This window comes from Anser cygnoides, chromosome 2 (assembly GCF_040182565.1).
Source record: "Anser cygnoides isolate HZ-2024a breed goose chromosome 2, Taihu_goose_T2T_genome, whole genome shotgun sequence".
NCBI lineage: Eukaryota > Metazoa > Chordata > Aves > Anseriformes > Anatidae > Anser > Anser cygnoides.
Genome location: NC_089874.1, coordinates 37,268,753 through 37,280,020, shown reverse-complemented (window position 1 = coordinate 37,280,020; position 11,268 = coordinate 37,268,753). Strand labels below are relative to the sequence as shown.

The following is an 11,268-nucleotide window of genomic DNA, read 5'->3' as shown; positions in this document are numbered from 1 at the left end:
AGACAACTCTGCTGGCTTTTCATTTATGGTGAGTCTGAAGCAGAGATATTAGATCTCAAAGATGCTGCTCAGACCCAGGTACAGCTGCGGTGGCCACAGCATGTCTGCCACAAGAGACCAAGTGTGTGCAGCACAAGGCAGCACTAATAGGGAACAGCGGGGACAGGATCCTTCTACCTCCACAGCAAGCATGTCCCTGAGGACGGTGGCTACGCATTAGCCAAGGCACACATGGAAGCTTCATTAGGTCTTTAGCCTTCGAGATGCAGAATCATATTTTTCCCCCCACTGAACAGAAGAGAAACTGCTGCCCCTCCAAAGACACTATGCGTGGGTATTTCTAAACATGCTGCTTTGAATCCTTAGGCTGGTATATATGGTATAGATCCCAGACTGTAAGACATGTGAAGACTACCAGATTGCTAATGGTAGAAGGAAAGGGAGAAACAGAAGCAGAATGGCTTGTGTTCCTGCGAAAATAAAAATAATGTACTAAAATATATATATTTTTTGCCTTTAAAATATAACACTTTACTGAACAGACTGGAAAAAATAAATAAAATCATTGCTACTCAAATGTCTGCATTCAAGGGATCAGAAAATTGCTATGACTATATTGATTTTTGGAGAGCACAGAATTGATTGGATTGATATTTTTGATTCTTTGCTTGCTTGAAGCTTTACACAGAGGTGGTTCAGAGTGATGACGGTAAATACACGTGCACAGAGGTTTGGTAGTACGGGCACCCAAGTAACACCGAAACTGCTGGCATTAATAAAACTAAGTTTTCCAAGTATTTTCCAGCCATGTCAGGATGATAGTTGGAGATTGATTTTCATTCAATGGTTTGCCATGTGGACAGTGACAGACACCAGAACTCTTTAACACATTTAATGGGATTTTCCTTCCATTTACACTATCATAAATTACAAAGCATATTTCACTTCACAAAATAAAACCATTTCCAGATCATTTTTATGACAGTATTAAGTAGTACGTAACCTACAACAAATAGTCCTGTACAAGTCAGGAGGATCTATAGAAGTATTGGGAACTCAGACTATTTAGCTTTTGCTCTGCAATCTGGGTTAATCTATCTAGCCCTTAGTTATTTCTCTAGAAGACAACAAATTTACAGTAATACCCTCCACTTCCCTTCATTATCATAGTTACACATATTTTTCAATTTGAATAGAAACATGTGCTCCCTGAAATAATTCAGGAAACTGAGTTACCAAGCATATGATACAAATGATCAAGATGAGGAATTATTATAGTTCTTTTGTATTGAAAATTGAGTTTGGTAGTAAAGTATGCTGATTTCTATGCTTGCAGAAACATCTCATGCTGAGAAACAGTTTTAACATTAAGAATAAGTTGCAGTTAGACTATGAACTCTGTAGGTCAATGTTTGTGAGGGGAGAAAAATATTAAAATTTGGTAATAATTAAATTTACCAACTTCCACATTTCCTACATATTCTTGTTTTTTTTTTTGTCTTTTTTTTTTTTTTTAAACAAACCATCAGGAAACACATTCAAGAGAAATACCTACATTTTCAGCAGATTTACTGTACGTTTATAAATACAGAAACATGACAAAACATAGCTTGATTTTTACAGAAAAAAACAAATCCTTCATACTTAACCCAAAAAGTGCTAACTTTTCAACAAGGCCAGAAAATATCCAGTGTCCCAGCATCACTTAACTTACAAATTAATGTAATAAAAAAAAAATAAATCTGGCATGTGAAACTGATATTACCACCAGGACTTTCAAAAATTACCATATTTTATATGGGAGTAGAAAAAAAAAAAGAGAGAGAAAATACTATGTTTCAGGAAATATGAAATGGTTAGAAGTGTAGTATACAATCTTAGAATGCTAGTGCCTAAATGCAAAGAAACCTAAGGAAAGTTGGAATACACACAAGATTCTCCTTTAAAACATTTGCCATGAAAGAGGTATGTCAGGATAATACTGCATTAGTGGTAATTGTTTTCAATATATCATAGCAAAAATGCAGGAAAGAATTACATGGAAAATAATCAATGCACCGCATTGATTTATAGTTTGCTAAAATAAAATGTCATTCTTTCAGCTAGGTAAAGTAAAAATATCTTTATAATATAGGTTCTGTTTCACAATTGACATATATAATTATGTCTTATGGAGAGGGAAATGTATAGCTGTATACAAGTAACACTGATTAAGTACCTTTTTGCTTCTCTAGCCATATTAAAATACGTTTTGTGTTTCTTAATAAGTTAACAATAAAATTGTTTGCAACTTCTCAAAACAAATATACATCTGAGGCAAGGCAAAAGATACAAGGTGAGAGGATTTTTTCTGACCTTTTTTTTTTTTTTTTCCCTTCTACAAAGAGGCATATGTCTATGAGACATAGGCTTTCCCTAAACATTTTGGCATCCATCTGCAACTTTGCAGAAATTGAAGTGCAGCCAAGGAACTCTTCCTTTATTTTTTAAAAAAATTAAAGAAATGTTGCTTTCCCTTCAAACTAATTATTTTTAAACAAATGGCTTTGAAGATGCACCTATGTTTGTCTAAAAGAGAACATCCTCATTTTCTATTAGAATTTGCACAATTAGCTTCTGGTACCGCATGTCATTCAGAGTAGCCAGGGTACTGTCCTCTGGAGGTCTCATTAAAGTAGGCCCAAACACTATTCCCAGGTTTTCAGCATTCATAAAATTCTCCTTTTCATGCAAAGTAACCCTAAAATAGAAGAAAATAAATAAAAAGGTAAGTAGTTCACTTCCCAGAAGAAAAGTACATATTGTATCTTAACCTGCAGCCCTGCTTCACATTAAGCATTGCCAGATAATGACATTTTTTTGGTAACAATTTTTACTTTCACTCAGTATAGTACCTATTTCCACAGTAACTATTTCCATTGCAAGTACAATGCAATTGTGGTGGGGTTGTGTATTCCAGTGCCTTTAAACACCCCTCCTGCAACTCTTGAGTGATTATTCTACATGGCTACCCATTAACGTATAATAAATTAGTGGCAATTTCTTTTTTGAAAAACGGAATCCTGGTTGAAATTGTGATGTATGGGGAAGTCCCCTACTCCACAGTAATTACATTTCTCTGTCATGTTGTGCTTGGTGTGTGTCACACCAGGTATGGATGCTGACCATGAACCCAGTATTTCTTTTGATGACCAATGGCAATGGCCCATTGCTCACAGACATGCTTCCAGCCTTCAGCAGCCAACCTGATCACATATTTCTGGCTTGCTGGCTATCTCAGGCCAACCAACAGCTGAGTTATTCTGTTTATTTTTTATATTTAGGAGTAGGCTGAAACCTGGAGCAGTCCAGAAAGGTGGCTTGCTGTGTTTTGTTGTGTGCAGGCAGGCTCCATGCAGCTAGAAGTCAGATGGCTACAAATGCCATCTATCCTTCACAAAGACCAGAGGCACTTCTAGAAGGATCCCAGGCTGTTTTGTTCCCTGACATGGGTCAGGGATGTAAATTCTAGAGAAGACAGGCTCCATGTGGCTGGAGCAAACACTGACAGTGGAGAAGTCGCTCCTTAGGCCTACTGGAAAATGCAAGGTCTGCTTCCACTGGTACAACTGGACCGCATCAGTGTTGTCCCAGCAATTCTTTGGCATTTGAGGGCTCTTGCACTGCTGTTTAGAGACAGCCGAGGTCTCTCATAGACCAGATACTTGATGTTACTAAGTAGAGCCTGTGTGAAGTTGGACAACTCTTCCACACACAAATCCTCCGCAAGGGTGGAGCACATCTGGTTTAGGAGCCAGCTCTTCTGGCGACAGCTGAGACCACCCTGGCCATGGCAATTCGCAGCTGGAGAGCAGCTGGGCAGTGGATACCACCAGGGGAGCACAAAGAGGCTAAAACCTGAAGGGACGTTCTAGTCTTCTCATTGGCAAGGTCCATAAAAGACCAGGTTTTGCTTCTGCCACTACCTCTCTGCAAAGAGTGGATCTGCCAAGGCAAAAACACCTTCTCTCTTTGCTTTCAGCTCAGGAATCCATTAGTGCCCTTACTCACAGCTGTGTCACCACCTTGTATCAAATCTAGCACAGATATGTTAGCTGTTGCTTTGCACGGAGGAAAGGCAAACCAAGGCTGCCTAGCTCCAGCTGCTGTTGTGCAAGTATTATATGCTCAGCACTGCTTTCCACCTATGCCTGTATGCAGCAACGGTGTTGAACAGCAATGCGATGACACATAACATCTTACAATACATCTTACTAGCACCTCTGTGCAGGTGTATGGGGCTTGTTGTCAGCATGGCCTGGGGTGAGCCCAGGAGATTCAGCTTCACTGAAACTCCAGCATGGTTGGAGTTTCACCACAGGGGGGACTGCTCATTCTATTGTATTTCCTCCAGTTCTGAGTAAAATGTCATCAGAAAGAAAATTCCTTTTTGATTGAAAAAAAACAGTTAATTAATTGATTGACAAGCCCATTCTTCATTGCTGACATTATCCTCTGCAGGATTTTCCTGACTATGCTACAGTATTATTTCAAGAGAGGAGAGAGAAAGGCAATAAATAGATACTAGAAAGGTAGTTCTACTTTTTTTCAAAAGCAACACAAAGCACACTGAACTTTGCCTGAGCTCATTTTTGTGTCCCTTTCATTTGATAAAGGAATATGAAGTGCTTCTAACAACTCAATGCATTTTCTTTTCCGTTAACAATGAGTGCTGGTATATAGGCTATGGCCCTGCAGTCTTTACATAAAAGACTCCTTGACATCAACATGTTTTCTTCGTGCAGGAAGGACTTTATGGAGCTGGAGTTGGGATGCTATGTTTAACCTACAGAACAGCACAACCTGAACCTAGAGGAACCTTCCCTCTATCTCTTTGTGATCTCACTGTCAAATTGTCCATAGGAACTGGCTCGTGCTTGATTTCAGTGCAGATGCTGAAAGCTACAATTTGGAAAAGGAAAGCAAATGTATTGCATGGCATGCAAGTAATTCAGAGAGTTGGATCAATCAGCTGTTTGATTTTTTTTGTCTCTTCAGTAGTTCAGCGCAACAGCTGAACAAAAGTCTGTACTGCAGTTCATGAAAAAGAATGAAGGCAAGTAAATTGGCTTCTTGGCTATTAAAACTCTACTGCCAGGACGTGAAAGCACCACTCTTGTATGTAGGTTCCTGGCTTGTCTGCACCCTCCACAGGCCTTCTTAAAAGCTAATGTGGTTCATCTTCAATTGTCTAGGCAGATGTGCTGACAAGGTTGGGTGTTTACACATCTAATTTCTGCAGAGTCCAAAGGAGCTCCTGCATGCCCAGGTAATGTCTCATCAAAAGGAAGAACTACTCAGTGTAATGACCTGAGACAATTCAAAATGAAGAAAAGTCTCTGCATAATGAGAACTGAATTAAGCATGAAATGCACATCACACGAGCTCTCTGATGCAATTTTTTTTGTGAGTTGAGGTCTCTTCCTTTTCATGTTGGCATTAATAGTGCAGGATAGTGCAGATAAAAAACAGAAAATTCTCAAAAGATGAGTAGTTGAATTCCTCCCTTATCCCCTTTTTTGTTGTTTCCAAATAGCACCATAAACTTTAACAACAGAACAGGGATATCTCAAGCAATGTGCTCTTAAATGAAGGCATACTTTGAGATGACAGTGTCAGTCTTTACTCAGTTTCAGTTTTTAAAAGCTTACAAACAAGGCTTTCTGAGGCATGTAAAGTGGAGTTAGCATGTATTTGTAATTTTTTTTTGCTTTAAATTACTGAGAATGAGACATCCTATCCCTCTTCAGAGCACTTCATAATTTTCCTAGGTATCTAGCTAAAAACTTTGAAAACCTGGCAGTACATTCCCAAGTCACAAAATTAAATTTAGGCACTTTCAAAAATTTGGCATTCCTTATGAGTAAAGAAGTTTTGGAAAGTGAATGAGCCAGTGTGTGTTTAAAACCAAAAGAGACATGAAATAACTGGAAAGTGCCTGTATTGCTTTTACTTGTAGTATAAAAATAGGCCCCTTCTGAGTCTTGGTTTCATGATGATGTGAGCAAACAACTAGTAACAGACAGCTCCTTCCTTTTAGGGTTATAGTGCAGGAAGACAAAGCAGGAGCAGTAAGGGGAGGCACAAGCGACGCATGATCAAATGACTTGCCACAGAACATGTAACACATCTCTAAAGTACCTACCATTCCAGTATTTTTTTAAGGTATTATCTGCCTCAGAGAAATGTGACAAATCTCAATTAACTCTTCAAAGGCTTGCAGTGATCTGCAAGCAAAAAGATCTATGCTATATATGTACATAGTTTATAGTCATTTATACAAATATAGCTTGTCTGTTTATTTGTAATGTTGCTGTTTTAGTGGCAGTGCCTTAATGGAAGCTTTATTGGTGTTTTCTGTAATATTGCTCTTTTAAAGCAGAAAATTGTTATGCTTTTCAAGAATTATCCCGCATGCCAATTAACTTACTTTTTGAGATGAATCATTAGGTATCTAAGTGTCTCATAGTGAGCAGCAGGGAGTAGCATCAACACTTCATGTATTGCTTCTAGTCGTTCATCAGGATTGGAGATTTCTGTAAAAACACCAAACAGGATTAATGTTAATAGAGCCCTTCATCTGTAAACAGCAGTAATTCAGGAAGATAAGGTATTATTATGGAGTCCTTTTGAAGCCATTGACTGTGCTTGCAGGGATAAACACTAAACTCATAAGCAGGAAGCTTATCACCAACTTCTGCAAACTCAAAAGAATGGCTGTGCAAAGAAATCAGCAAAAAAGACCACCCAATAGTCATCACTATGGTCTGCAGCTCTAGCTACAGGTCTGTATAGGTACAGTACCTGAGCTTTGTTAAGTGCCTCTTCGTACGCTGCCTGGAACTGACTCTTTAATAAAATCTCATGAACGAATACTTCCGTTAGCTGCCCAAACGAGACGGGACCATGGATAAAGCATATGCTTTTGAGACTGTTCTTGTTAATACTGGACTATGCTAAATTTTAGGTGGAGAGACTAAAGTGACATGGAATTACATAAAGTGAGATTGCTGAACATACTTAAGTATGTAGGTATCAGTGACGTGAGAGTATCAGTGCTTACTCAAGACTTTTTGGCAATCTCTCTAAAAATATGAGTGGGATTTACATGTGTTTTACACGAAAAATACAGATTCCTAAACTCCTAACTGAGTCAGTTATATGTCTCCCAAGACTTTTCATAAAAATGACACAAGGAGCTTGAAATTTTAGAAAAGTAAGAATCTTTATGTCCTGCTTTTAAGGGATTTTGTATTTTGTGATTTTGTATTTGCGATTTTGCTTCCCCTGAGCATATTCTTTATAAGACAAGTGGCAAGCAAGGTTAACTTTTCTGACTAAGGAGAAAGAGAGGAGTGCAAGAGAGAAGTGCCTGTGGCTGCCAGGGCAGTGCAAGGCTGGGGGAGCCAGAAGGGAGGGAACCCAGCATGGTGACGCAGACATCTTGCTTATTGGTATACCGTGTGCCATTTCAAAATCACGAAAGATACTTTTTAAAGAAAAAAATGTGCTACTTCTTAGGTACCTCACATCTTTACATTTTTTTGTTAACCAATCGGTACGTTTCTACTCTGCATTTATTTATTTATTTATTACCTGCATGAAGTTCCTTCTCCATTAGCAATCAGGCAAGAGTTTCGTGTAAAAGAAGCACATGTCTGAGAAGTAACAAACAGAACAATGCCCTTCTTTCCAATTTGTTGTCTGTCTTTTCCTTCAATGTGAACAGCGTTATGGATGGGAAATGCGATTAAAGAACAGTACCAATTACTATGCAATACTTACTTGCTGCCTCTATGAATTTGGAATAGGTGTCATAGGTGATCACGGGAATCGGTAAGTCTCTGAAATATAGCTTCAGGGCTCCAGCAATAATGTTTATGTCTGGATAAATACTGGCAGAAATATCAGCCTTGTCACCATCTAGAAGAGGAAGAAGAAATCTTTTTGAAAACAGTCTCATTCTGACTGAAGCAAGGCAAGGCTTCTAATTCAGATTTACTGTGTCCAACCTGACACGAAAAAAAACAACCTGAAAGCATTTGGAAGGCTTAAATGAGAATATATTGCTACCAACTTCACAGTGGATGAATGAGGAATGGTGGTTTCCATATCATTTAGTAAATAATTTATTTGCTGACATCTTTTGGTGAGGCTGGTGGTTGCAATGACAATATCTGCAGTGTAGCATCTCACATCTGATGTTTAATGTTGGATGAAAAAGGCATGTTAATAATACGTTTGTTGAATTTGGCCAATTTGTTAAATGTTGAAATTAAGCTATTAATAGCTTGTCTTCCTTTTGTATTTTGTATCCACAGATCAATGCACAGGAATATAAATCCCTATTTTTATTTGCATTTGGGGAAACAGAGGCACAGAGAAATAACATAAATTTCCCATGTCACCAGGAGACTAGTAGCAAAAATCAGAGCAAACATCCAAATCTTTCCAGTCTTGCACCAATCTATCTATGCTGATTACCTAGTCAGAAAGCCTTTTTACTTTCTGGATTCCTTCTAATGTCTTTGTACTTGAATTATTTATTTGTAGCAAAGATTTGAATTTAAATAGACATGCTATGGCATTTAGCTACACGATTTATTCTCAAATGTGGATTCCAATTTGTTAAATGAATATGGATAGTTGTAATGGATGAACAACTAAATAGATGAATTATGCAACCTTAATGACGTACTTTTTTTTCCCCCCAATATATTGTAACAGCTACCCAAAACTCCATTATGGACCTCTTTTAATCACAAGTTTAAAATTTCCAATTGCTGCTGGTCAGCCCCTGACCAATGCATGGCTCACAATGACTGAAATTACAAGAACTACCAGCAAGGATGAATCAACATTATTTTCAGGTTCAAATAACTATGTCTGTTCTCTACTATCTAGTACCTTAACACCCATTTTCTTCCCCACTCTGAGAAATTTGGGTGTCATTCCCTCCCTGGAGGACGTGTCCATTCTCCTCTCTGGGCCTGTCCCTTGGTGGTCTTAAGCAGAAAGACAGGATAGGGCAGTGGTCAAGCAGGGACTGATGCTGTCTGTATTTAATCCCTAATTTCAGCTCAGGCTGCTTTGAGATAAGTTAAACCTTTTAGCCTTTCAAGTGAGGATAACAGCACTTTCCTCACAGGAGGCAGTGAAGATAAAGACAGTAAAAACTTGGGATCACACGATGGCTGGGGCCATGCAAAGTTAGACTCGCTTGAGCAGAGGAAGTGAGTCCGTTTGTGTCTGCCAGGAGGTGCAAGCACAAGCCTGGACTGTTTACCACCGAGGCGCTGACACACTGAAAATCCATTGCCTTGCTTGTCTCACAATAGCTGGTGCTTGTAGACATACCCTGATGTAGACAGATGAGGGGCTGTGCTTGATACACTGCTTCTAAGATGGTGATAAAGGCTTTCACAGCAGAGTAAAACAGTTTATATCGATTGTAGACGTTTTATACAAACCTATGGCATTAATCTTGAAGGAATATGTCCTGTCCAATGTATGCACATAATTCTCATTAAGACTAATAGCCCTACATGTTCTCATCAAGAGGAGATTATATGCTTAAGTGTTTAAAACAAGCAGCCTTTCTTGATGCAGCTGAGCAGTCTGAATACATCCATCAGCATTTAATTTAATACAGCATCAATAACCCCTAGGAGAATGTTTACACTGCCCCAGTCTTTTGTTTAATCCACGCGCTCCAGGCCCGGTAGCATTAGTCCTCTAAAGCTTTGTGTGGAGAGTCCTTTTTAATTGATGGACACCGAGCACTCAAAATGCTCCACTGGAAACAGATACTTTCAAGGAGATAGCAGCTGCATCTGGACAGATATAGCAAAGCAGAGGGTTGCATCTATTATCCAGGTTGCCGGTGCACTAAATGAAAGTGTTATTTATTTAGTACTTTCGCAAAGCAGCCCAGCCCGCTTCCTTAAAGGGGCACTTCAGCTAGAGGTACTTCAAACCACAACGTACTTCAAACACACCTCTTATTTACCTGTTGCTGCAGGAAAAATGCATTAATTCCTGAGTCAAAGATTTTTCTCTTCACTTCAGAGACAAATGTACATCCGTTGGAAATGCACTGAAGACTTTTTTTGAGATTTTTGCTAAGCATAACAATATGTATTTTATAATGTACCTACACTTCTGCAGTGGGTATTTACGGGAAGATGTATGTTCCCTTCCTTTAATAGATTTTGGATTGTCTTTCATTTTCAGCCACTGAAGGTCCTTTGGCAGGCTTATGTCTTATATTCACCAATTTCCTGGATTTGTATTTTTATTTAAACATGCTTAAAATTCAAAGCACTATGAAAAGAAAATTCATCCATTTCAGGTAAAGTCATAACACCTATTTTACAGAGGTTCATCTGCACTAACACATTGTATGAACTACATCTATTTCTACATCTATTTTATATGCATTATATGCACCTTCTGCATTACCACAGTTGTCTTTTTAACTCTTCAATACAGTAAATTTCCGCAGATTGTATTTAGCACTTTCAGCATCATTGCAAAGACACTGCACATGATTGAATATATTAATACTATGGTTTTTTTTGTTTGTTTGTTTTTATATTGGATTGCAAACATCCAGTTAATTTAAGCTTAATATACCTAATCATACCCAAAATCCATCATCCCCCTTTCCTTGTTACTTTGACTCTCAACATATTCTGCAGCATGGTGTTGAAGTCTGAACATTTCAAGACTTTTTTTTTTTTCCGTTCTTCTGAGGTTTCAGTTGACTTTGGATGCACAGAAATATATCATTAGTTTATTAAAGAAGGAAATGGAGTAAGTATTACATTCTCAAAGTCTCAACTATGCCCTCTGAATACTGAATTACATTTCTAATTAAGTTCCTTTTCCTTTTTTTTTTTATTTGGAATTTGACAGGTTTTCAGACACGCTAGCAAAGGAGTGTGAATATGAGTTAAGATCCCTTTGAGTACTCATGTAATATTTAACAGCATAATATTTTTAGCAAGTGTATTGTACCAGCCAGTCATACAAACAAGTGGAAGGACAGAATGCATTTATGACAATGGCAGCTCTGTGGGTAAAGCACACAATGAGTGTTTTATTGCTGTCAGAGCACCACAGCTCAACAATGCTCACAGAGAGCAACTGTTGTTTTACAGCACCAACATTCACAAGAATAAATCCACATTATTCCCCCCCATTCTCATTATGAAAATCACTGAAATG

At 38.3% G+C, this 11,268-nt stretch overlaps 1 protein-coding gene across 2 annotated transcripts in view; it reads right to left on the bottom strand.

The window, feature by feature from the left end:
• Positions 1 to 876: 876 nt before the first annotated feature.
• The window catches only part of CHN2 (chimerin 2), a 165,644-nt gene continuing 155,252 nt past the window's right edge, over positions 877 to 11,268 (bottom strand). For both annotated transcript variants that reach the window (XM_048070207.2, XM_048070206.2), the window contains 3 exons: positions 7,825 to 7,962; positions 6,470 to 6,575; positions 877 to 2,740 (listed from right to left, as the gene is read on the bottom strand). In XM_048070207.2, coding sequence (XP_047926164.1) covers positions 2,569 to 2,740; positions 6,470 to 6,575; positions 7,825 to 7,962 — 416 coding nt within the window. In that variant the 3' untranslated portion in view covers positions 877 to 2,568. The remainder of the gene's footprint in view (positions 2,741 to 6,469; positions 6,576 to 7,824; positions 7,963 to 11,268) is intronic.